Raw genomic sequence first — 27,878 nt, forward strand, 5'->3', positions numbered from 1 at the left:
ATGGTTGGTAGTGGTACGAGAAATAATCTTAAAACAGACAAAGTGTATATAATAAGTATAAGTATATGTCAATTCAAGATTATATGAACTGTTTTCAACTGTGGATGTCATACTTTTGTGTATTTCAGCTTTATTCCGCACTATTTTCACCGTTTAAATGTTTTACCTACCCAGCACCCTGCGCATGAAAATGAGTGGTGTTTCGTTGGAAGAAGAACAATTAAGAGTTTTGTTTAGGTCGACTAAGAAACCCCTTAGGAAATTTTAAGCATTCAGGTTAATTGCATGTGTCTGAGCCCTGTTTGTTGGTCCACAATTGACCACCCTGAGTCCCCGATGACCCCCTCTTATTGTGCCCTATACCGTTTATCAATAACAATTATGTCACTTCATTACATCACTGTTAATGAAAGTTTTGTGCCACAGTTTTGTCCTGATTGGAACGTAAACCCGAAAGCTAACTTCACTGTTCTGTGGCACTGAGAAAATTATGAACATAGGCTTTAAAGCAATATATTCTGTATCCAAATGTCTGAATGAGCTCTTGCATTAGTAGGCTATTCTTCAAGTGGGTAGACAACATAAGCATTTAGAAGAAAACGACACGTGGTACTTTTTATTCTGTACTACCCATATAGTACAAGCAAAGCAGCAGCATCTCACAGAAATAAGCCAGTGAAGTCCTGCTCCCATCAAAAGACTTTGGTCTGAAAATGGGTGAGTCAGCTCAACATTTTCTTTTGTTATTTGGGTGAAATGATGCCCAGTAATGCTTTCATAATCTGTATATTTTGTTTCAGCCTCGTGCCTCGTTTGAATCGTGTTCACCTAACCCCCTCTGATGATTCAACAGCAAACACATCCTCGCCACTGTAATGATTCATTTGACCAGTGGAATAGAGCAGGCTATGGGCATCATTGCGCTTGCTTGGCGTGACGCATGGGGGCGCACTTCCCTGCCAGGTGCGCCTTTCTGCTGCCTGCCTCCTGCACCTTCACCATCTCCATCCTAGCGCCACTGCTCCACTGCTACTGCTGCTCCATCGCTGTCGTACAGCACACTTCTCCCCCTTTTTCTCCCTTCGCGCAGGAGAGCGGACTGAGTTGCAAAATAAATCTTACTGAAGACTATTTTATCTCCTTTTCTCTATGTGGGAAAACCTAAGAAGAGGAGGATGATCTTTCCAAACTAGGAATGTTGCAAATGTAATCCAGGCGCACGGCAAACAACGTGGGTGTTGTGTGTGACTGTTTTTTTTTTTTTTTTTTTTTTTTAGAGGGGAGTGGAGCACAGGGAGACAAGCAACGCTATGAGCCGCGTGCATTTGTGCCTCTCCTCGTTATCTCCGACTGACCACCTCCACGGGCTCCGTTTCACCTGTATGCACGACCTTGTAATTGTGACTGAAATTTCCCTAACGAGGTTTCCATGGAGGAGAAGCGTGTCGCTTTTTGCGTGAGGGCTGAAATATTTGGTGCGCGCTGGTCTCAAGACATTTCAAGATAAGAGGTAAGAAAAACAACACGTTTTTTTTTTTTTTTGGCCACCACGTTTTGTCTAGCCGTTAAGACCGCGCACCCGTTCAGTATAATTGCGTATAGGGATGTATGCGGGGTTTCTGTGCTCGCCTGACCTGCATAGAATATCCACAATTGGCCTATCAATTACTGGCGCTATATGGGTGATGATAATTGTTTGTTTTTGGCTGAGCAGCGTGACGTGCCCTGGAAAAAACTGCAGACAATTCCTCTACATTGGCATTAGGTGCACTTCTTTTGGGGGCTTCTCTACGAATTGCACTGGTCAAAGTAAGGATTTTGTAAGTAGCCACATGGTTGCATTGGAACATTTGTTACATGTTTTTATCTTGTGTGTAGACTTCATCTATTACCAATATGGAATGTGCTATTCATCTACCAAATTATGCATCTGTTTGTTTATTATATAGATCTCTGATGCTTCTTTGATTGTCTTTCATTTATAAAGGGCTCTCCACCAAATACTGTTTATCCTATTGTAAGGAACAATGTGAGAACGCTTTCTGCAGACCTCGAGGAGCTCTAGAGGTTGTGATTTTCTTTACACTACTTCCAAGGATAAATTAGTTGAGGAGTATAGTTATTTACACAATCAAGTGCAATATCCAGTAGGTAATTGAAGAACGGTATGGCACGTTGTCAGGAGTGATGATGAATGCAGCTCAGGCCTTCAAACTAAGTGCACTCCCACTCTTCCAGCTGGGCTATTTGTTCAGACTGTGTTACTGGGATGCTGGCTGTGTGGTGCTATGGAGGTGGTAAGTTTTTTTGTTTTTTGGGGGGGAATTTGATACAGAGTGTTTCACATTGTAAAGCCTCTCTCGCCACCATCGTTAGCAGCTCCTTGAAGCATGCTGGGGCGCTATGTGGTGCCTGTGAACTATCTGTGTCAGTTGAGCTTGTTCGTCATCCGGGTCAACCTATACATCACTGGTGATGATGTGAGGCAAACGGACATGTGCCCTGCTGCATCACTGCCACGGAATTTAAATATGAGGTGGGAGAATTTACCATAAGTGAAGTGTGAAAGAATAATCGCAAACAAATGAAAATCACAATTTTAATGGTCGCAGGCTGCAATTTATAAAATGACCAGTGTTAAAAAGAAACTATAGTGTCTCTGTGGGGTCATACTGTATCAGTTTAGAGTATACATCACACCAAATCTGCAGTTTCTACTAGGGGTGCAGATTTTCCGTACAATTATCTATTCACTATGAACAACTGGATGTAACATTTTACATAAGCAAGACCTTTTTGCCAGAAAGAGTAATGACAATAAACAAGTCAAGACTAATTATTTTTACACTACCCTTGATACATTGTACCAAACTAAATTTAGCACAATGTTTTCTGGAGCAATGTGTAATAACTTGTACCTATGGATTAGATACACAATGTATTATTTGTAGTTTGTAGGTACACAATGTAATAAGACATAACTCTAACCCTAACCTTAAGCCCTAACCCTGAGGGCTTCTATTACATTATGTACCTACAAAGTACGAATACAAGTTATTGCATTGTGTATTAACCCGTAGGTACAAGTAATTGCAGATTGTTGCAGAGCACATAACATTGTGCTAAATTTAGCTAGGTACAATGTATCAAGGTACTGTATTACTGTTTTAAATTTTAATCAACTAAGCCCGCTGTGGTGATTAATCATTGAACACCCCGTGTTTAAATGTTCTGAAATGTATGTGATTCTTGTCTTGTCGAGTCAAGCAGCCTCCATGTTTTATGGAGGAAATAAGATGTGCTGGTATGTAGCATGGGTTTACAAAAATTAATTTGCTCAAAAAGGCCTTGTTGGAACAAGGCCAATCTGGCAACATCAAAATTCTTCAGGGGCCAATTCAAAACCAAAATCATGCAGTTCTTATCTAGTTCTTACCTAAATAGATGTGTTTAATATGACAAACTCATCTATGCAATATTAACAAAATGTCTCCATCTGTTTTCTGTATCAGTGGTTCTGCAGGGTAGAGCATGATCCACATAACTTAAAAGGCATGTACCTGCTTCACTGAGAACATTTCGCTCCCACGGTTTCCTTTTTGTCACACTGTACTTTTATTGAATATGTAGTGCAGTATTTTGCAAAGAAACACAGTGCTGCTGTGACAGAGTTGAATGAAAATTACATGTTGATTTAATACATGAGACCGCTGGCTTATTTTTACGAATGTTACATGATGTTTCCTGTTTTTTTTTTTGTGTGTGTCATTGCAATTGCAGTATATTAGTCCAGCTTCAGCATGATTTTAAAAAGGAAATTGTCATTGTACAGTGGCATACTATTCTGCTATTGTTCTCCCTTTGTTTAAACATGACTAAATTACCTGCCGCTTCACAGACCTGGAAATCATAGAGTTTTCAAGTTATAAATACCCCGTGTTGTATTGCATTTTGGTGGGAAAAAAAGATGGAAATTACAGTTAGAATATGATAGTTCAAATTAGATTTCTCTCGTTCCTATGATTCACCATGCTGCACCATCAGTCCTGACCAAACTGCGCTTGAAAGACAAGGGTACACCGTGGAGGACAGTGAGAGAGGAGCGAAGGAGCCCATCTTCTGTAACAGATACAAACGCCTTCACTCATGCAAGGATGTGTGGGGTGGAGCGCCAATACTGTGCCTCATCGTTAGCCTAATGAAAGATTCATTATTTTACATTACACAGCTCTGAAGCAAATTTCAAGACAATGCAAGTGCGACCAGAACAAAAGCCCTTATATTGACCCTGGTGATGAGTAAGGGGAGTGTAAATGACCAACAGGTAGGTGACTCGTCTAGGCAGAAATCATTATGAGGCGTGGGGGTGAGCCTGAGGCAGAGCTGAATGCGCAGGTATTGGCTGCTGATGGTGATAGGAGCAGACAGGGCGCACTGTGGCGTGGAGCACTTGGGTTTGCTGTGTTTGTTCCGTGAATGAACCCCAGAGCTTCTATGAGTGAGAGAAGAAAGGGGAATAACATCTGCTTCACCTGTGTCTGAAGACAGCACTCTGGAGATGCTCAGCTTTCACCCAGCGCGTAATATGCAATGGCAGGTTATTATTTCATCTATGTGAGCCGTAGTTATTGCACTGCGTATGAATAGGCCTGAGGTGGTGTACATACTTTTTTGAAAGAAGAGAAATTTCATAATGTGGATAACAGGTCCAACTATCAACAGTTTGTCTTGCTTCAACATTCACAGTATAAAATTACTCAGCAGACCATTAGTTTAGGTGCTAACAAATGGCAAAATATAATGTTCATCGACCTAATTCCCCATTTCCCCACATTTCATTTTGTTAAGAGTCCCTCATTTGTTTTCAGTTGCCATGCTCTTATTATGCTATGACATAATCTGAGCGACCTCTACAAGAACCCCTATCTTGTCATGGTTCAGTTTAGCTCCTGTTCTGTTCTCCCTTTGTTTTGTTGTTCCTGTCCTTGATCTTGTTTCAGTTCATGTCTTTAGTGTTTTACTTTGACATGTCAGCCCTGTCATGGTTTTTGCTTTACTTCCCCCATGTTCAGGGGCGGATCTAGAAAAGAATCACGGGGTGGCGAGCAGGGTCAGGGATAATTTCTGCGGTAGCAACACATTTTACAATGTCAAATGTTTATAGCAGGACTATGCAAGCTTTGCTTGATCGCAAGGCAATTTTTCCGTTTAGATACAGGCTGAGCCTTGCAAAATGATATACAAATAGTAGCATTGTCCATAAGTAGGGGGTTTCTAACTGTGGTAAAATTTCAACTTTTACAAAAATAAAAAAGATAAAAATCATCATCTTGGGAGCAACAAGAGTTGTCACCTGGCTCCTTATTTAGCTATAAAGCTGTTATAATTCTTTGTCCTGTCAAAAATGTACAAACTGAGAGTGAAACTCTGAAGCACCCAAGTAGCTTCTAGAGCAACTGTGAGACATCACATGACATCAATGGGGTGGCAGCTGGGATGGCAAGACCTTCTTACCCCTCTAGATCCGCCCCTGCCCATGTTAATTACCCGCCCTGCCCTTATGTGTTTCACCTGTTCCTTGTTTTAGTGTATTTAGATGCCTCTGTTTTTTGTCTCTGCCCTGGTACTTTTCGTTGTGTAAGTTATTTTGTTATTTCTGGTGTTTGGTGTTGTATTTTTAGCACTCCTTTTCCTGTTTTTGGACACATTTTGTTGACATATCTTGTGTTATGTTCATGACGGTTTAATATGAACCTACGAGATGCACAACTTATTATAAATAACTGTAAAATTAACTGAGATGTCTAAGATACTACGCTTGTCTTTACATTCTGTAATCGGTCTTGCTCCGATCAATCACAGCTGTTCTGTTTCTTCTCTATTTCCATAAAGATGAAGTAGTTTGTAAAGATGAAGTATTTTAAAACAAAGGCAATGATATAGATAGAAACTAGCGTCTTTGTGATAATATGGCATATTTACATCACAAAGATTGCAGATGGCCATTAATATGCACTGTCCCAAATAAGATAAATAAATGAAATGTATAATGATTGGAAGAAAATGGATACAGCAGCCTTAAAGTAGGGATAGTGAGTTTTCTGTTAGGATGATGCTGAGGTCAGAGCTGCCTACTGACATGAGGCTTTGAAGAACAACAAAGAAGGTCCATGAATGACGTGGTTAAAGAATTTACTTAGCCTACTTGGTGTGACGGGGGGGGGGGGGGAATGCTTGGACACCTCGGCTATAGCGAAAGTGTATAGTCCACCTTTCTAAACCTGACATTAAGCTGAATGTTTCTCACTTAAAAGAGCCACTTTGACGTTAACCTGGCACCGCAAAACCCTGTTACAAAGACAAACCATAGCGCACAAAGTCGACAGAAGGCTTATACTCACTGTAACCCGCCCTCCCCTGCAACACGGCCCAATCCCCTGGTCGTGAGGTGGAAGCAGTTTGAACAGAGTGGGCCTATCACTGAGGTATGGCATCCAGCGCCTCTTCATGACAGCCAGCGTCCCAATCCAATTTTGCCCGACTTTGAGAGTCACGGCGAAAACGGAAAACGAGCCAACAACATGAAAGGTTTGGAAGAGAAAATCCTCGCTCAGGCCCCACGTGTGTGTGATTTTGACATCCAAAGGGGGGCAGCTGACAAACAATTAGCCGCTCTTTAAGTAGCACTGTGAACCGGGGATCAGGCCACGAATGGGCCGTGCATCGCCGGCTGTGTGAGTGAAAATAGAGTGAGTGAACGCTCTGGTGGGGAGTTTTAAATGTTTGGTGCGCAGCGCGTGTGGGCAGGAGGATGACATTTAGCAGCTGCTGTTATTATCTGTCTGTGGCCTTAATATATCTCCAGCACCTCTCCAGAGAATGGGAGTGGAAATGTGTGAGGTGCAGCGATCATGTCCGAGTTGCAGGTGCCGCGTTGATTGTGCGTGTGTGTGTTACCTACGCCTCCTGTCTTTTGTGGGTCCACGCTACTGTTGCCATGTTGCGCGTGCATACTGTTTGACATTTCATAATTGCATCATTACGGGGCGGCGCGCGAGAAATGGGTGCGTCGCAATTTGCACCACGAGAGAAGACAGGCACTTGCCCTTGATTATGGACCGGGGTGGAATGGCTCCTCGTCAGGCTGTCTTGATTCGGCCCAGCGTGCGACGGAGACACATGCTGCTGTGGGTGAATCTAATTGATTGGATGGCACCCAATTCCCAGGTCCAGGTCTCTCCTCAGGCAGCAGCAGAGCAGATCCGTCCAAGTGAAGGATGAGCCCAGGCTGTAATATATTGGCATGGGCGTCCTCCCATATGCCTGTGGTATCAACACTGCCGTATCGCCGAGCGCACGCTGGTGGCACCACGGGGCACAGTCACTCTGTCTGGGTTTGCTCTGATGAGATACTATGTGGAGAATGGGGACAGGATTTAAGGCCTTAACGTTTCCCATTGAGGATGTGTGGGCACTGCACAATAGGACCATTGTTTGACATTTTTATTTAATTTCACTTTTGCTGAGATAAGCTCATGGAAGTGACAGTCAGTTTTGCCGTGTGTGCTTGCATTACTGCTTCAGAATCATGATGGTTGTTTTCTTTTCTGTGTGGTGACGGCCATTTGAATATTATGAAAACCCATTGTCACGAAACCTGAAAGTTATAGCAGCTCACCACTTCAGCGCGACATTCTGTGACCATATTTACAGTTTCTTTTAGTGCTCTTTGATATTTCAAGGTTGAAATACTCTGACCAATACAGTATAAGCCATTCAGCCATTCATACAGTCCCTATACTGTAAAACTCTGTGTACTGTATTTGTACTGAATATTTTCATAAGAAGCTCTCGGGTCACTCTCATTCTCGCATTAACAAAGAAAACTATTGTTCAACAGGTCAAGCTCTCCTCTGCGCGACTGCACGAGTGCCATTTCAGACGCTTATTGGATGAGAGCCGCTTTTGCCCTTGGGTGCCAAAGATGACGTTGCCATGGAAACAGCTTCTCCTGTTATCAATCATGGACTGTCTGGCAGGTAACCACCTTTTTATAAGTAATGATTCTTTCACATTGAGCGACGTTTACAGTTGTGAGAGCGGGGGAGAGGGAGAGAGATGAGAATGAGAGGATGAAGTTGATTTCAAGAAACAATCCTTGTTATTGACTTTCATTCACAACGCTGAAGTCCTCATCCTTCTGTCTTCCTTTATCCACGACACGCTAGCAGTTTAGACAGGACAGGACTTTTCAGGCCGTTTTATAAAATCGGGCTGGACATATGCATGGACACGGTTATTACATTTGTTAAAACACCTTTTTATTGGTTCCTTGCGAGTTTAGTTCAGGTGTATTTGTAGTGTCTTGTCCCTTCCACTTTCTATACGACTGTAGAAGGAAACCAGACTGCAAAGAGACAGCCCAATGTGAGCTTTTATAGAGCGTAAAAATGCTGACAAGACTCTAATTTGATCTATAACATATATGGCACACAAGGTCAGGACGGTGGAAAAGAAATGAACGAGGCAGAAAATTGCTCAGTTATTCAAAACTCTATGTAACATTTTAGTCAGCTGTAAAGTAAAGTTTTCAGAAGACTGTCCTTCTGAAATCGTAGAATAGAGGGGTGCAATTTACCTTTCGATTTGAAATTGACTGAAAATTAATTGCAGTGCATTGATAGTCACATTGTCACAAATTCACACTCATTCAATATCAGCAAAACTGTATATTCAAGAAATTGGATTTCAAGAAAAGTGAAAATCCCAATTGGTGACTCAGTAATGTAGGGTGTAGGTTGTAGGTGGTCGGTGTAGTTGTAGTACTGGCAGTACATGCCCTTTTGTTTTTGCTCTTTTTAAAGCACATTACTTTGCCGATCTGCTGTAGACATTCTCTTTTATATTCTATCAATAATGTGAGATAATATAATAGTAATGGCTTACACTTATATCGTTCTTTTACAAGCTTGAGTTGACAAGTTTCTCAAAGTGCTATACTGTAATCACTATTCATTCACTCCATACTCTTACCCTTACTATTGTAGCCACAGCTGCCCTGGGGTAGACTGACGGAAGCGAGACAGACAGTCTGCGCCATAGCCTCCACCCACCAATCACCATTCATGAACTCACAGGCCACATTCACACAGACAAGGGGAGTGAAGTGCCTTTCCCAAGGGCTCAGACTGGCCAATATGACGATACACAACAAATCACGATCTGATCCCTGTGAAGATCTGCCTTTTTTATGCTATTGTCATATCATGATTAAGTGGTTGTGTTTAATGTTTAATTTTCACTGCTTCTGCTGGTTCTGTCTCTGATCAGCGTGTTTGAAGTTTCGAGAGAAGCAGGTGGCTTTAGTTATATATATATACAGTAAATGCACATGAATTATGATCAAATCTAAATAGTAAAACCATGATTTTTTGTCATATCGGCCACATCTACCGAGAACTGAGCGACAATATGCACCTTTGGGAGTCAGGATTCAAACCGCCAACCGCTCTACCAGCTGAGTCACGGTCGCTCTTTTGTGCGCTTGCCTCTTTAATGCCTCCACCACTCACTAGAATAAGTTATCATTTTCCCTCCTGGGATTATTAGTACAGCATCCAACAATACAAAAAAAAATCTGCCACAATTCTATGTGACTGAGCAGAGTGAAACACACATCTGTGAGAACAATTTTCAATCAATCAATTTGAATTAATACAATAATTGGCCAATTGGTTGGATTTAGCCATTTTATTTAAGTGTGTAATTTAGTTTTGTCAATATATTTCTTTCAAACATTTTTTTGCATTTTAATTTAGCTCTGGCAAATCCGTCTAAGCTAGGTTAAAAAGGACACAAATCTGTCACTCAAGTCACAAAGAAGCTCTTGAGGTCTAAATTACGTTTTGGGATTACAATATTACAAGCTTGTAATACGCTCTAATTTGCTGGAAAATTTAACCTTTCTGTAGAAGAGTAATCCATTTGTAAAACATAAAAAGTGAAGTTGTGTAACTGAAAAAGTCTTTCATAAAGTTTGAATAGAAGATGAGTAACAGAAATCTGAAAACCTGTGTTACTTAGAAACACCCTTTTTACTTTGAGGTTTTCACATGACAGTTTGTGACCTGGCCGATTATGTGATATATGCCGAGTCAGTGCTCATTGAGCTCCACTTTCAGCGGATCTGAATGTTATTACTGCCGGATCATTTGAGGTCTTTCCCTTATCAAATGAGCGATTCAGTGGTTCTCTGTGTGCACTGGTTAAATCTGCTTGTGTGTGTGTTTGGGACAGACTGCCTGGACAGTGCATCGTTCCATGGGCCGAGCTGGAGGATGGAGCCCGGAGACCTCTTCATTCCTGTGGACTCCATCGAGGAAGAGGCTACTCTGACCTGCGACGCCAAGGGAAACCCGCCGCCTCAGTACAGGTATGACGTGTGTGGAGAATTCGCTGGCTCAGGAAACCAGGGCCTTTTAAAATGAACGAGATTGTTGGCTTCTCCCTTTTTGGGTTGCTGTGTAGTGTAAGTCAAGCGTCCACTGTCCACTTTAAATTCTGTTTAATAATAATGAACAGAATTTCATAAACAATTTGAATGATCACTTGTTACTAGGGCTGTCACGATTATTAGTATATCGACTTATCGTTCAATAAATCACAGTTAAACGATATATTTTTGGGTTTGATATTTATCGTCTGTTCATTTATTAGCATTTCCCCCCCTATTCTTTGTAAAAGTTTTAGATTTCTAACTGAAGCAAATTGAGTTACATTATATTTCATGTTAATGGCAGCTTGTGTGGTATATTAGGATATGATGATGCACTTTTAGAACAAATGCTTCCTGTAATTGTTTTTGCCCTAGAGTTGACAGTATCTAGTATCGTAGTATTGCGATGCTTTCCTGCCTCAATATATATCAAACTTCAAATATGTTATCGTGACAGGCCGACATATTTGAAGGAAACTGTAAATGCCAACAGGGACAATCTGTAAAATTAAAACTCAATACATCATAAGCTTGATTAACAACCACCTATTTGTCGGTCCACACCCCATTACTAATCAACAAGCAGTCGTAAAGAGCATTTGTTTGCATTTTTCACCAGATGGTTGTTCCATCATTTATTTAAGGCGAGAGGCAGGTGAAAGTATAAATTTTTCACGCAGTGGTCGAAGTGGAGATTTTTGTCTAGTTTCCTCCCTGTACATCTTAGTTTTCATGTCAGAGTATAAAAATGGCAAAGCTTACTCCGCATGATGCTTATTTTATGATGTTTTGTCCGTGAGTGAGGCGGAGAAGTAGCAGCTACGTCGCTTCGCAAAGCCATCTTTCCCACGAGTATTCATTCACAAATATTGACATATTTTGCATCCACGTGTCCTGCGAAGGGAGCCCGCGATGACGCCATAACCCAAATATGGTATTTTTCCTCCTGAGCGTCGCCAGATACGGAAGAGCATGCGCACTCGGTACCGGGACCGATTTTCTCTAAATTAGGTTTTTCCTCCACTCATGAAACGGGTGAGCCCTTACTCCTCCTACGGACTCCAAAATTTTCCGGCCTTGGGATTAACCAAATATCAGTTTTTCAGTAATTCCAAGCCTGATTTATTCAGCTTTGAACCCGAAAAAACAAGACGGAATTTGAGTTTTCACTTGATGATGATCAGTTTATTTAAAAACTAAACAAGATATCCAAAATCCCCTCTGATTTTGTCGCTGAAAATATTTTGGTCATTTTCATGCACAAAATGTCAGGAAAACAGAAAAATGACAGAAAAAACTGCAATACATTTTTTTTCTCATAACTTTTGCTTACCATTACTGATATAAATATTATTTATATTAGTAATGGTAGGCAAAAGTTTCAAACTGATAGACGACATTATTTTTTTTCCCCCTATTCACTTGCAGTGTCTCTCAGAACAGAAAAGCCCCACTGAGATTAGTCATCTCATTTCCAGGGGAGTCCTGGCCCCAGAGGGAAACCTATCTTACATATTTTAGGGAAAACTGGAAAACCGGAGGAAACCTACGCAGACATGGGGAGACGAAAGGCCCGTCCGGCCGATGATCTATTTATCCAAGCTTGCAATAGACATTGGTAATACAAAGAAAGATAATGTTCAGTTAGCAATACAGTCTATACAGCAGCTGTTTTATGGGATTCTTGATCAACTGTTTCATTAACTGGATGTTGCCAAGGAGTTATGTTGTAGAGCCATTCCCAGTGTTGTGGGTTCAACACTTTGAAAGAGAGTGAAAGGGAGAGACACTCAGCACTTCTGTCTTGTCTTTTATAAAGGAAACAAGCACAGTTTGTGGGGGGGAAAATCCTAAAAATTAAATTAAAATTAACAGTTTGCTCAAGGAACCAATCTTAAGTCAATCCATTTCTCTTAAGTCTATTCCTCTTACTAATCAATTTGAAAGAAAAATTAAAACTGGAGCAGTTTCTCTGAAAACCTTCCCACTCACGTGAAATTATAAACAACCCATTTTTAGGTTTTAATTTCAATCCTGTTGAATCTCCTGTGTGCACAGAGCAATTAGCGCTTCAGTTACATGTTCCAGTTGCCTTACCGAGTTGTCAGAAAATGGGATTGTTTAAAATGCCTGTTGTCACTAATTACAGAGCCAAAGTACAAATCTGTGATTGTCTTTTGTTTGAAAATGTAGGTGTGTTTTGGTGCCAGAAATCATGGATAATATCTCACTGAAAAATTGTTCAGACCTGTCAATCCACTGCCGTCGTGTAATTATAGCTTTGCAATATCTTTATTCTAACTAACTCTCTTTCTTTATTCTGTCTACCTCTTTTTTTTTTTCTAAATAAACACACCATACGTTGTAGTTTAAGCAGTGGCATCGATGTGACTAGACTAATTCATATTGACCAAGAGGATGCCAATCTGCTGCCGGTCGCGCTTGATACTACCTCAGCGACACACGTGCAGCATCTTAATGATCCCGTGCACTCGTAAAGTCACCCACAGACCAATGGGGACACCAGTTGCAACCAACAGCCATTGATTACGAATGTCTTTGGTGCTCAGCGGTGGAATTACTCGTGCCTGTGTGAGCTGAATGGTAGTGATGTGGAGTGCGCTTTCTCATTATTCCAAGGCTCTCCGTGTTCCCCGTCTAAGTCTGAGGCATTACCATGTAGTGATTAAAGGTGAGATGAGCATGTTAACCGTGCTGTGTCTCCCCGCGCCGCAGTGGAAGGGCTGCGGACGCCCCCAGCACCTCCGCGGCTCTCCTCTTGAAGTGTAAATCGGCCCATCGCTGCCCCCATCCTCTTCCTGCTCTCAACTGCCTGTGCTGTCAGTCACAAAGAGATGAGCTTCTCATAGTACCCTCAGTGTAGCCGCATGATAAAAAAAAACACATATAGAAATGTCCTCTCCACTGGCAAACTCGTAAAAGGGAAGGATTTCCAACTGACGATGACCCAAACTTTACTTGACTTGCTTGAATTGTCGCTTTTTTTGTTTTCAGTTCACTGTAAGAAAACAAGAGTGTTGGAAAAACGAATGATATTGTATTCTTGCAGCACACGGTAATCTCTCCTGTGGCTTTGTCTCAATTATCGGCATGATGCTTCTTAATCGACAGCTGTACATGTAATCCTGTGATAGTAACAGCTCATTGCTTGGAGTAGAGTTTGGACATTTAGGAATAATATGTGTTGAATGGTGCTGCAGGAAAGCCTTCATTTATTGTTCAAGCTGAGGTTTATTTTTTAAATGTTTCCCTCACAAACCATATCAGTAACAGCCATGTTTATTATATTATTTGTAATAGGGAAATTCTAATTAGATTTGCAATGTGTGATCCAATTCCTAGGGCATACTTCTAACTTAGGAAGATATTAAGATTGGAGAGAATGCTTAAAATGTGAGACTCACATGCATTTCAGACCATGTTTGCTGATGTCTAAACTACAGAGTTAACAAATCTTATCCTTGATTAATCTGTATGTGTTTTTTTTTAGTCGGTTGGGTGTTAGTTATGATCAAATCATGCCACCTTGTTTGTCAGAATAAAATGTAAACTCAAGATTGAATCTATACTCGGAAAAAATGTTTTTGGTTTTACTTTTCCCTCGCTCAGTCATAAGAATATTAAGACGTCTAGCTTCAGTAATTATGGACTTTTTGCTGTTGCAAATCAAGATGCACTGATCCGGCTTTTTTTGCTTACTGGGGATTTGAGTATCTGCCGATATCCGATATTAACTGATGCCAAGAAACTTTGTTAAAGGCACACTGCATAACATTTTAGACTATGCTGTTGCCCACAGTACTAAACATGCTCCCGAAGCCCTGCTCAGCACAGAAAATGTTATTACAGCAGTGGGTAATCTGCCTAAAAACCTAACCTTCACAAGATTCACATTTTACTAACTTTAGTCATATCTCCATGGAGACGAGCTGGAGACGTACCCACTCCTGGTAAAGTTTCAGTCATGTCTTAGGAGAGATGAGCAGCTCACAGCAAAAGTACATGTTTTTATGAGGTATTTTTCAATGATGAAAAAATAAATGCTTGTATTTCCATTTTATTCACTGGGTAAAATTCTACACAGTGTGGCTTTAAAAGTGGCTGCTGCGAGTGGAAAAGTGAATGATCCTCTTTTCTCCATGTGAGATGACACCTATTTTTTCCTTGCAAATGAGTTGTTAAAAATTATCAATTATATGCTAGCTTTTAAAAACTGTAATGGAATGAAACAAAGATCACTGAACTTTTCTACACTAAACATCCTTGGGTAATGACAGGCTATTTAGGTTAATACAAACACTTGGCCACTCCAGCAATGGCTGAATTTATTTTATTAGGCTACTTTAGGTGATCCAATCATAGTTTCCTATCATAGTTTCTGTCCCGCTAGCATTTGCATATTGTTGCTATCTGCGGGATTTTGTGAGACAAAATATAAATACACACATTTGCTAAGGTAAAAAAAAAGTATCTCAGCAATTGAATTCTCCAGGTTCTCAAAGTTGTGTTTCTAAAATGTTGAGAGCCATAACAAGTATCGGTTCATGATCAGATACAGTATGTGTAGCCGATACCCGATATCATATTTTTTTCCAGTATCGGCTCCGATATCCGATACCAGTATCGGATCAGTTCATCTCTAGTTGTATAGATGAAGGATTCAGCTTTCAGTGTTCATTTTACAAAGGGTTAGTCACATGATCTATACCAGGGGTGTCCAAAGTGCGGCCCTCAGACCAATTTTTGGTGGCCCTCTGCCTTTTTGCTGAATATGAAGATAGTCCTTTTTATTTGAAATGTAATAATTCCACACAATTCTAACCTAACAACTAACCTTTTACTGTGAGACAGAGCTGGCATGAAGGTTTTGAGCAGAAATAAAGGTGTGGGGCTCAATTTAAACCTCTGCTAGTCAAAGGTTTTGCGACACTAACTACCGATCTATGGCCCTTCACCCTGTGTACGCTTCAGTATGCGGCCCCCCATGAAAAAAGTTTGGACACAACCGATCTATACCATGCCCTTCCTTCTTCTGCCAGGTCTGTTGCTCACAAAGACATGAGCTTTCCCATTGTATCATCATCATAGAAATCATATATAGGAGCATCCTCTACTCCACAGATCATAAAAGTATGTTACAAACCGACACACGCTCGGGGCACCATTTACTTTCCTGCCTGAACGCTACTGACCTCTTGCCTGTGCTTTTACCTTACCGTATGATCCAAAGACATGCATGCTCAACCAGAGTAATTGGGTTCGAAGTTGTGATTCAATCACTCGCCCAGTGCTCAAAGATTCACTTTCCTGCAATGACACTTCACAGCGGGTCAACAAGAGGTGACTCAAGAAAAACATGGCCAGAACAAATATCTAAATGCTCAATTGTACCACAGCCAGTCCATGGCCTTCAAGGTTTAGCTCACAGGAAAAAGCTGTAGTGCACTTCATGTAATAGAAATCACAAGTCAAATGTTTGGTAAAAAAACATGTATTTTTAAGCTACTTTGTACGTAACTTTTTTTGCTTGCTGCATTATTTATCCAGTGTTGTAAAAGAAGACAACTTGAGGTAAAGCAGCAACTTTGTAATGCATACGAGCATACTTCAAACACCTGAACCTCTACTGAAAATGGCACTGCACAGCATGGTGTATCCCCTATGGTTTCCTGTATAGACATGCAACAAGATCCACCATAGTCTCAATGTTATTGCTGTATTCCACAAAAAAGCAACAACATTTACTACATCTAAGGAATGCATCAGATTTTGCAAATTGAACATTTTAGACCCAAACAGAATTATCTTTTTTGCTTAAGAAAAAGAAATGTGACATCCCGAAGTGCATTTATTAACCTCTTACCTCCACCTGCACTGAGCACATTTTCTACTACCCAAATTTAAAAAAAACTTATTGGAAAAAAAGCATCTAAATAGCAACAAAAACCTACCTGGCAAGAGCCAGATTTATATTACGGTGCCAATAACATTTGCACTGACATTAATCTGGGACCGCGCCGGCTTGAATCGTTTGGGTGGAGGTCGCACGTTTGGAGCAGCTTTCGCTGCTGATTGGATCAAGAACACCGCAAATCCATTCAATGTCAAGTTTTGAAAAGAAGTTATGTGTGTTTGTGTTATGTGTTGTAGCAAAGTACCTCATGTTTTTATTTAGATCGCCGAGTTAAATAGTGCATTTTTTGCCAGAACCAGTTTTGACCTTGTTCCGAACGGTGAATGCGGGAGTGGTGAAAGCTGGATTATCACGTGTTTGTAAACTCACAAATGGCGCGAGAATTCAGCTTGCTGGCAAGGTAGACAAAAACGTGACGAAAATGAAAAACAGCCACAAAAGAGCAACAAAAAAAGGAATGAAAATGTGACAAAATGTGACAGAAGGCTGCAAAAGAGCCACAAAAAAGCTCCCCAAAGTTATGTCCTGGGACTTACATAAAAATGTGACAAAACCACAACAATAAAGCCACAAAAAAGCAATGGAAGCGTGACAAAAGAATTCCACAAAAGGGCCAACAAAAAAGTGACAAATGCGGCAAAAACGTGACAAAAAAAGCCACAGAAAAATGATGGGAAGAAAAGGAGAAAGATCCATTTAAATCCGTTTTTGTAGGTCTTGGCTTTCAAATGAGGGGTTACACAGGCCTAAATGCTGGAGAAAATGCACTTGGTTAAGGCGGGGGTAGGAGGCTAAGAGTCTTACTGTGGTATTTTTGGGTTAAAAGTATTTCAGTGACGGGGCTTGTGACTGGCTGATGTTGTAATCAGCAGCATTTGTTTAACGCTAAAACAAAACGGTGAATGATATTAACCTCATTCATTTCTCACCTGATCATTTATTGTGTACTCTCATCAATTTACAAGTTTTTTTTTCATTTTTATAACTATACTTCCCAACAGTGAAGTCTCTTTGTCATATTTTGCTTTCAGGTAGAAACATAATCACTTTAGAGACACCGTTGTCAAACAGTGAAACTTCAGAGCTTCTTTTAATTCCTCTCTGACTTGTCTGTATCTTTGCTTGACATTCTCTGCAAAAGTTACAAGAGGTATATTATATTTTTTTTCTCTGCTTTTTTTTAAAGATTTTAAATAACTTTGCACTTGCCAAAAATAGTCCCAGCTACTCGTGTTATTGTTTCAGCTCATCATAAGGAGGGAGTCAAATTTGAATAGTTCCTAGTTCTCAGAAATCAGTAAACCTTTCCAATGGATAATGCTTGACAAAGGTTTCACTGTGTTTTCTTCTGCCACTACAGATATATTCGTATTACCATGGTATATCTTTTTAATTTGCAGTAAAAGGTGTCACCAAGGGAGCCGTGAGGGCCGGCAAAAATTGGTCCAGAGGTGGTATTTCACTGCTGTGCCATATTTGGACATCACCTGGTTCAAATAGCAATTACCCCTGAAGAAGAACATCACAATAAATCCAAATCACAGGTTTTTGCCTTTTTGCGAGATCGAGCCATGCCCTGGTAGATGGGTTTGCATTGTCTGTTTTATGGAGCAGCGCGAAATGTTAATTTTACTCCCAAGTTTAAGCAAGTGATACAGCAGGGTGAAACTGCCGGTGGCAAAGTAACACTTAAACTGAGTGATTTGTCTTAATAAATTAGCATTCTGCTTTTAAGTGTTGCTGTTTTGTGAAAGAATGCTAATTGTCTCGTTGCTAGCATAATTGTAATTGCGCTCACCTGCTATGATCACATAACGCAGCGACACAAAGAACAAAGGCCCTCTATTGCCGCCTCTACCCACTGCTCACTCCTGCCAAGTGCTAATAGCTACTCCTAATGAGAAGTCAAAGGTGGAATTATGTCACTTTATGCAAATATAATATGACAGTGAGGAGGTTGTTATGGTTTAGACTGATGGTAATGTCACCATCGTCTCCTAAAACCTTTATGGGCGCTTGCCTCAAATTGCCCTGGATAGCTTTGTGCATGATGCTTTAAGATGAAACTTTAATGAACCCTATGGGGGGGGGGGATCTGGCACAGGCACAGCAGAGGCAAAGCAAAAATGCATTCAGAAATAAACAAGGCTACAGATGTAAACATGGAAAGAGAATTATTTAAGCATAGTAACCCGCAGAAGGTGGGAAACTTTATGAAATAATTACAATAAACAAAAGGAGGAACAAGGTGGAAACATGAAAAATGCAATAAATATGAAACGAGGGTGACAGAAAATGCCCGAATAGTGAAAATACTTTACTGCTGTTTTCGGTTTTCCTTCTGAGAAATATTGCTGAGGAGAACGGGACTTTGTGAATAATTGGGCTTTCTGTCCTTGAAATGAGTTTTGCCAAAAGCACTTGTGCAATTGTAAGAGCAAAGTACCTGTTTTTAGTCAGAATCGGTTTGTCCGCAGCACACAATCATTTCATGCGGCTCTCTATTCTTTAGGCTGAAAAACTCCTTCTGCAAGCTTTTTGTCACGCTCATTTTAGGACTGGCGTCAGCATGGATCTAGTTTATGAAAAATGTGGTTTTCTTTTTTCTTTTGATTAATACTAGTTATCGCTTCCAAATAATCTTATGTTTTTTTTTCCACATATACATGTACCCTAATGGCTTCTTCCTTAAATGATAAGATAGTGCATTTGACTTTCTTCTTGCTGAATAAGTCTCCTCTTCTCTTGTCACCAACGTCCATGCATTAGGTGAATTGGAGTATGTAAATTCCTGTTAGTGAACGAGAGAGAGTGAATGGGTCGTGTGCCAGTAAAAGGCTTGAGCCACCTGAGACCAATAACTGAGATCAATAATAAGTTTAAAAAGAGGGGGAAAAATGAATGAAATTGCTTTGCAAGGATAAACCATGGAGGAGACCAGGAGATTATTCATAAGGGGCTCCATCTGTCCTCATGGTCAGTTTTTGAAATGGTGGCACTGAAAGCAGGACTTTTGAAAGAAAATATCTGACACAGAAAAGAATAGGACGCACGAATAGGAGACCCTTCTCTATAAATAATTAAAATCACTTTATTTTGACAGTCTGGTCATGTTGTTCCTCGCAAAATACACAGCTTCCAAATCGTTCTGGCATTTCTCTTTGTAACTGGCAATGTGTCGTTGTATAATATTTCTCATTTTTTGTGTTGTATCACACAAGTCTGTTAGAGTCTGCCCCAGCGGAAGTGCAGTGGTTTCGGCATTTGTCTGGAAATGTGAAAGTCACTGGTTCAAGCCTAACCAAGGGTCATTTTTGGAGCTCTCAATCCGGTGTTTTAAGAAGAAGAACTACTTTATTTATATAGCGCCTTTCACAGACAACGATACTGATCTGAAACAGTCTTATTGTATTACATATGATATATTTGATGTATTATATCCTTTGTTATAATAATAATGATTATTATAATACATGGTAACTGTTAGGTAATATAAAGGCTAAAATTGACATTTCACATGAAAATGAATCGGTTTTATATTAGCAGTAGCCTGGCCATAGCCATCCGTAAACTCCAGTCAATTATAATTTCCCTACATGTACGCCTGGGTCTGATCTCAGTGGCCACGTTACATCGGTTGAATTTCAACCTACTATTCAGCGAGCGGCCGAGGCGGGTGTTGCCGGTGACGTCAAGCATTTGTGCCGGATTTGCTGGTTGTAGTTTTGCAATGGCGGCGTATACGAAAGTAAAATAAGTTTTTCAATCCGTTCTGGCTCGGCTCCCAAATATCCAGAAATTGAAACTGAAGCCCTAAGAGTTGTGATAGCTTGCTTCACTCACTCACTCGGGCGCATTACGTGTCACGACCAAATGCTAGAGAAAATCAGATCCAATTGTTTCAATCTTTGAAAGGACTTCACCCCTTTTCACCTAAAACGGAGCTCAATTGTGAAGATCCAGACCCTCTGGTCAAAATGAGTATGAGATATGGCAAGACCAGGCTGTATTAGCAGCAAACCTGAAGGCCGGATATAGAACTGAAACCGCAGCAGATTCAGGGCTGCAGATTCACAGTCGTCTTTTTGGGGATCAATCCGATACTCTCAAAATACTTGGATTAGCTACCGATACCGATACTGAATTCGGGACATCCCGATCCAATCACAGTCATGTGGCTAGTAGTGATATGAACATAGGTGCACAATGAAACACAATTCACTCCAATTGAATCAAACTGCAAAGCCTGCATTTGTTAAGGCAGCATGATACATTTTGAAAACAACAAAATGTAAAAGTTTCCATCTGTTTTTTTTTTTGCAAAGATGTTCTAAAATGCATTTGATCGTCATATTAAACAGGTTATATTTCATGCTTAAATGCTAATGCCCCCGCAAATGCTAATATATCCAATATATAATAGCAGCTTAAAGACATAAATAAGTCTTAGCCCCCGCTTTAACTGAGTGCATTGTCTCCAGGTCGGCTTTACCCAAATCTAAAACCTGCTCGACTGGAGCTTACAGCCTATAGGCCAGTGTAATGCCTCATTTGAAAGCTACGAGCTACAAAACTGATCTAAACGGATCTTTTTCCTTGTGTTGTTGCCGTGTTGCTGTGTGTGTGTTTTTTTTGTCACATTTTGGTCACTCTTTTGTTGCTTTTTGTCACGTTTTGGTTTTAGATTTGGCTATTGCCAAACTGTAGAAAATGTGGTGTGTTCAGGATTAGGGTAAGGGGCTAAAGTACCACAAAACCTAGAGACAGAGCTGCAACATTTCACCACTTGTGTCCATATAGCATGGCGATAAAGCTAAAACTAGTAGTCCGCCTCAAACCTAATTGGTTCAAGCTTCACTTAGAAACTTTTAAAGCATTGGCGATAAATAAAAACTGCCCTCCAACTGCGTACCTCATTATAGTGTTATAGTCAATTTGTGGAGCTCCATGGACCTGAATCTTCTCATACACCACGGATCCACAGGCGCAGTGGGAAACAGCATCGCCGAACCACTCGCCGTTGATTTTGTTTGTTTGCTACAAGGCGCATCGTATATAATATCTCTCGAGTTATCATTTCAACTTGCTTGTTTTTTGTTGCTTTGTTTATCCTTCAGCAGCCGCGAAGTACTCCAGCCAGAAAGATATCGGATCTGCGTGAAATTCCTGCAGTAAACAATAAATGTCCCGACTTGTATCAAGCGTTTTTGTTGAAGGTAGAAACAGGAGTAGTGGTTGTTGTAAGACCGCATCAGACTGAGATTTGAAGGTACAGGACAAGTGACTGAAAGCTAGACAAGCCCAAACCAGTGCATTATGGATGAGAACAGGGACTTAGGGAGAGTTGTAAAATTTAATATGGGAAGTTTAGTTGTGCTGCAGCTTGGAGCAGGAGGAAACGGGGGGGGGGAATGGTAACGTTTAAATTTTTTAAGATAAGATAAGATAAGATAAACCTTTATTAATCTCACAAAGGAGAAATTCACTTGTTACAGTCGGTGAATTTTTCACTGTATTGATCCTTGTAATCATGCTTGGTACTCGTCTTTTTAGTTCTTACGCCATAACCACACATTATAATCAGAAAAATCTGGTTCCCTTGTTCCTGAGAGTTTTTGTTGTTTTGCCATAAGAGAAATCTCTCAAAGCACATCAGACTCCAGGTGGTAATTACACTAAAATATACAAAAAGAATCTGTTACTACCAGGCGTTTGTGTTAGCTTGTGAAGTAGCATTCTTTTTAATTCCACACAACGCAATGCCGTCTTTTGCTGTATTTCAATGTAGCACTGAATATCTTTTATGATTTTCTTTTGTAATCGTGCTTCGAAACCAAAATATTACAGTAGAATAAGAGTCCTAATATCAGATGTGTTGAACTATTGGCTTCCATTTAGAGCATTGGACTGTGTGTGTGTGTGTGCTTTCTGTTTAATCACTTAGCCGTTTATTGAACTCGCAGATCCTTTTGCCAGTTATGGCTCTCAGACAAATAAAAATGTGTTTATCGCTAATTGATGGGCACCAAAAGAGAAGACAGAGAGCGAAGCTTGTTATATTTACCCATTTCTGATTTTATTCATTTAAATTACAGATTATCTAGCTTGGACATGGTTTGTACCGAGCTCAGACATAATTCAGTGTGTTTTAGGACTATTTTAGACCCTTTCAGACTTGGTTTAGAGTCATGTGAATTTGATCGATTGGCCATTGGTACATGGACGGTCAACTGTTTTATTTAGTTTATGAAATTGTACTTGGTGTGAAACGTTCTACAGCAGGGGTCTCCAACTGGTGGACCTAGGTCCAGATCCGGACCTCCAGAGGCTTTAGTCTGGACCCCAAAGCCTTTTATCCTCTCAATATACTTAATTTCTAAGGCTGAATTAGAATGATCTAAACTATTTGAATAACATTGAAATAAGACGACAACATTTTTGATTCATCAGTCAGTTCTGCTTTGTAAATAGACAACCTGTGTTTGTTGTGTTTTAACATTTTCAAGAGCAATGACTGCATATGTCTGGACCCTGGACATAATGTGGAAAGTTATGACAGTTTTTAGTTAGTTGGACCCCTGTTTTACAGCCTTCACCTCATGTCTTTTCAGAGTTACAAATGTATTAAATCCATAAAGCCACCATGTTCTTTTTAACAGTCATTGTAATTCTAAAATCCTGGTTGCAGACCAACTTGCTTTTATCCACCTGTAAATGCTGCATCACATCCTTTTATGAGTCCTTCCCTGCGCAGCATCTGCTCAGACAGTTGAGACAGACAGACAGACAGAGCGCGCTGCCAGCCACTGATGGTGTCTCTGCCCTCACAGATGGTCGCTGAACGGGACCCTCATAAATCTGGGCTTGGACCGGCGGCGGCGTCTGTCCGGGGGTAACCTCATCATCAGCAGCCTGGACCGCGCGCAGGACGTGGGGCTGTACCAGTGTATGGCCTTCAACACTGTGGGAGCCATCCTAAGCCGCAGAGCCAGCCTGCAGTTTGCATGTAAGTCGCACTCACACATATGGGCTTCACGATGACGATGAGAACCAGGCTTCAAAAGGGCCAGTGTCTCAGACGAGGAGCAGGGGCCAGTATTCCTAAATCGATAACATGAAAAAAAAACGCATCCATGATAAAAACCATGTATCCAAGCACATTACAATATCAGCATTATTACTGTAGAAATAGTAATGCAGTAAGTTTAATCCAATCAAACTGAAGTCCATGTCCATACAGTATAAAGCACTGCATAACATTTCACTCCGTAAATAGAATAGCATACAAGCCTTTATTTTATTACATGCGGTTTGTTGTTTTGTTTCAGAAATGACTCGTTTTACTGGGAGCAAGACAGCATCTCCTTTTGATATGACCAAAGTTAGCAGCACAAGGTTTAAAGTGCACATGACTCATTAGCAAACTTTTGCTAAAACATCGTTAACATGATTATACTGTATTTAAGATTTTGCTAAAGATTGTACCCAGCTTTCTTAAAGGGACTATACAGAGTTTAAATTTGTTAAAACTAAGTATTTTCCTCCCCCTATATGTTCCAGCCATATCCTAATGTGTAGAATGAGCCCAGACCTATTCACCACAACTGCCTCTAAAATCCTGCGCTGTCACTCAAAAGGTTGTTACTTCGGGAAGTGCCGTCATGCACGAACTTAATATAGAGGCTGCAGTTACGCGTACGACCTGAGATGGCGGTAGTAAGCATAAAATGACCAACTTCCATCTAGTCTCTTTAGGTTTGGCCATTTTTTGTGATGTTAATAGTTTCACTTTCTTATTGGACACTGACAGGAAGTGACATAGAAGAAGGTTAGCAATTTTAAACTGTTGCCGTGCCGACCATGTTAAGTCAATGGGAAATGAGTGAGTCAAACTGCTATGGAATGTTACCTTCTTCTATGTCACTTGGAGCTTGCTAGTTTGTTTATCAGCCTATTTCATAGCGTGTAATCTTTTACTGTTTATAGTGTGGTTCTGAGTTAAATGCTTGAGCAGGAGCATCCTAACTCTGGACCAGTGTTTCCCAACCAGAGGTACAGCGACTCCTGGGGGTAATGGGAATATTCTCCGATTTAAAAAAAAGAATTTGAAACTAGAAAGATGTTTTTTCAGTAAAATGTTTGAGCTTGAGAGTATTTTAGCTATACATTGATAATCACAAATAAATCTGAGTTGAGCTGATCTCTGTGCCAAAATATTTGCAGAATACTGGAGGAAGGGGGTACTCGGGGTATAAATGAACGACTCAAGGGGTACGTGAGACAGGAACGGTGGGGAATCCTTAGATCATGTCTTACAACAGACCTTTTAAATGTTATAAATATAAAGAGCTTTGAATTATGACTATTTACTTAGTCTCTTACAATATTAACTTTTACATCAGCAGATATTGCAATAGTTGATGATTGCGTAATATATTGTGGAGCGGAGCCCTACAGGCAGTCGCATACCCTCACTGTAAAAGCACTGCGGAACAATGTAGACATGCACAAGTGGGTGAGTTACTCTTGCAATATTCATCAGAGCGACACAGTGTTGGTGTTAAGCTGCATTAAATGTTAAAGCAACACGGGGGCCTTTTGAATCCAGTGGATGACGGTGTTACTCACCAAGCTTCAGGAAAATCCAGCAGCATGTTTTTATTGAACTCTGCGTAAAAAAAAAAGAAAAGAAAAAGATTTGTTAGTCCAGAAAAGAGGCGCCAAGTAAGTCGATTTTGTTTTTGGCGGCTGGAGGATAAACTATTGGTACAGTATTGTGTTTTTGCTTTTAACCTCTGATCTCTGACAATGAAGAGATTAACGCAGATAATTATCTCGTGTTTTCTTCTTCTGGGCCGAGGCTTGATTAAGCTAAGACAGAACAGTATGAAAGAGGGTGAAGAACAGGAAGAGAGGTTCAGCAAATTGTTGGAGCCAGGAGTTCATCTCACACTGGAACTTGCACTGGGCCCTGTTACACAAACCATTCAGCCCAGGACTGTAGCCACCTAGGATTTGTGAACATGAAAAAAACGCATCTTGTGTTAAGCCGCTTAGTAAAGTACTCATTTAGACCTATTTAGTCTTGGTTTAGTCCTAGTTTAATCCTCATTTTTTAAAGGAATAGGCCACCATTTTTAAATACTGAGATATGTTCTTGCCTTAGCTTAGACGAGTTGATGCGTAGCTGTCTGGTCTTTACATATGCCCTCAGTCATGTAAACAGAGCACAGATGGCGTTAGCATATTGCCTCTTCTCATCTATGGATCCAAGCGGAGGTGAAGTTCGAAGCGACCAAGCTCTTCCACGTTTTCCCTATTTAAATATGGTTACATGAGCCTTTACACGATCCAAGTAGAGTCACACAAAATTTCTAAGGGGATAAAAAGGGAACTATATTGCAAGGCGTAGTAATATTACTATGCCTATGGATCCATAGATGAGAAGAGGAGAGGCTATATGGTAACGCTGTCTGTGCTCTGTTTACGTGACTGAGGGCACGCATGAAGACCAGACAGCTACGCATCAACTCGTCTAAGATAAGGTAAGAACATATCTCAGTATTTTAAAACAGTGGCCCGTTCCTTTTAAGCAAACACACTGATCATTATCCATCAGTCAGCCATTTTTGAGGAGATTTGGCTCTTTGGATCCAAAAGGTTAGGCTATTGTGCCGCTCTAACCCGTTTTATTTAACTCTTGATCAGCATTTATGATTATCTAGTATCTAAGGAACCGTGTTATAGTTAGTGACGCATGTGATAGAGCCCAAAAAGCTGAAAAAAGTTGCCCCCATCCAAAGTTTCTAAGAGTTTGTTGGATATCAGCGGCATATTGGACAAAAAAAAACACTTGTAATAGCCTGATCAGATTATGAGACATTTGCAGCACAATAACTAATCTTGGATTTTTGTCCAGTATTGATAATAGCTCTGACATCCACAATGCAGAGTTTAATTATACAGCATGTCATAGGCCTATAGGGATTAAGTGATTTACATAACCATCCGCTGTAAAGTTCGAAAGCCCATTATGCAGGAGGCAGCATCTGCACCGCAAACAGGCCCTGCACAACCTGCATGGTGCAACACACACTGTCAGTTATTAATATTGTATGAACTTTGGTTATCAGGCTGAGGTTCACATAGTAAAAGGTAAGGTTGTGTATTCTATGTGCCTCTCTAGGCATATCGCCATGATGTGAAGTGTGAAGCAATAATATAAATCTTCTGCTGGTAGTTAAGTTGATGATTTCAGACAGATTGTTCTTGTGGATTTGGGGATGGTTTTCGGGGATGCCTGAGCAAGTGAAACCCTTCCCATCAATTTTTAACCTGCTGTACATCCCAAGCTTCTCTGTCCACTGCAATATTTACTCATTCATCACGCCACCTGCACCTGTGCCATTTCCTTTATCGACAGTCCATTAGAAAGTGTGTATTTATTTTTTATTCAGTTCATTCCCAAGACACTCTTAGAAATGGTCTCGTCGCTTCAAACTATTCAAAACGGGTTTATTTTGTTCAATGAATGTAGTTTTGTCTCGATATGTTTTGCATCCAAAGACAGCCAGTGTGTATGTGTGAGTTTCCCCCCCTTTTTCAAGACATCAGATTGTATCACAAACGCGCACGGCTCCATCTTGACATTTATGCATTATTTATACAGTACAGAGATGGTATTTACTGTTTATACAATAGTGAGATATATGCTAACTTCTCGTGTGATGCTCCAAACCTGCGCGATGACATTTATGTTGGTTTTATAAATTGAATGCTGAGAGCCGTTTCTTGCGCGTCTCTCTGGGGCTTTGCCAGTGCAGCACTATTAGCTTATAGGCCTGTGTCACTGTCTGTGCTGAAAGCTTTTACTCAGCTGCACCCCACTCAGAAACCCTGGGAGCCTCGCGCTGATCTGTCCTCCCTCTCTCTCTCTCTATCTTCCTCTCTCTCTCTCCCTCTTTCCCATTGTCTCTCTCTCTCTCTCACTGCTGCAGATTTAGATCATTTTAAAGTGCACACCAGGAGCGCTGTGTCCGTCCGCGAGGGACAAGGAGTGGTGCTGCTGTGTGGAACCCCCACTTCCTCAGGAGGTAAAAGCCTGACAGTTAATTGAGTGAGAACGATCAATGTGGAAGTGGAGTTCTTTCTTTGTTTTTCGTATTGGCTGTAAGAGACAGTTAAGGTATGAAATGAAAAACGGTATTTATATGGTATGGCATTTCCGTTTGATGTACAAATTAGGAATTGCCTTGAGTATTGCTGTACAGTATGGGCTATATGCACAGTTTCCCCACGTGACGTCTTCCTGGACAGTCAGCCAGACGCAGCACTTCCTGTCGCTGGTCGTTTACGTTCACAATTAGCAGGTTCCCACTCAAAAATAGCGATAGCTCAGGATCTGGTTAAGGACAACGAGTTACTGATGGACAGTCACAGCAACGTATT

General features: G+C 40.6%; 1 protein-coding gene across 1 annotated transcript in view; it reads left to right on the top strand.

Annotated features, from left to right (window-relative positions):
- The first annotated feature begins 1,028 nt into the window (after positions 1-1,028).
- The window catches only part of cntn3a.2 (contactin 3a, tandem duplicate 2), a 74,385-nt gene continuing 47,535 nt past the window's right edge, over positions 1,029-27,878 (top strand). The window contains exons 1-5 of the mRNA XM_079558592.1: positions 1,029-1,510; positions 7,901-8,039; positions 10,297-10,432; positions 23,261-23,436; positions 27,428-27,523. Of these exons, the coding sequence (XP_079414718.1) occupies positions 7,985-8,039; positions 10,297-10,432; positions 23,261-23,436; positions 27,428-27,523 (463 nt within the window). The 5' untranslated portion in view covers positions 1,029-1,510; positions 7,901-7,984. The remainder of the gene's footprint in view (positions 1,511-7,900; positions 8,040-10,296; positions 10,433-23,260; positions 23,437-27,427; positions 27,524-27,878) is intronic.

This window comes from Gobius niger (genome assembly GCF_951799975.1).
Source record: "Gobius niger genome assembly, chromosome: 6".
NCBI classification, from domain to species: domain Eukaryota; kingdom Metazoa; phylum Chordata; class Actinopteri; order Gobiiformes; family Gobiidae; genus Gobius; species Gobius niger.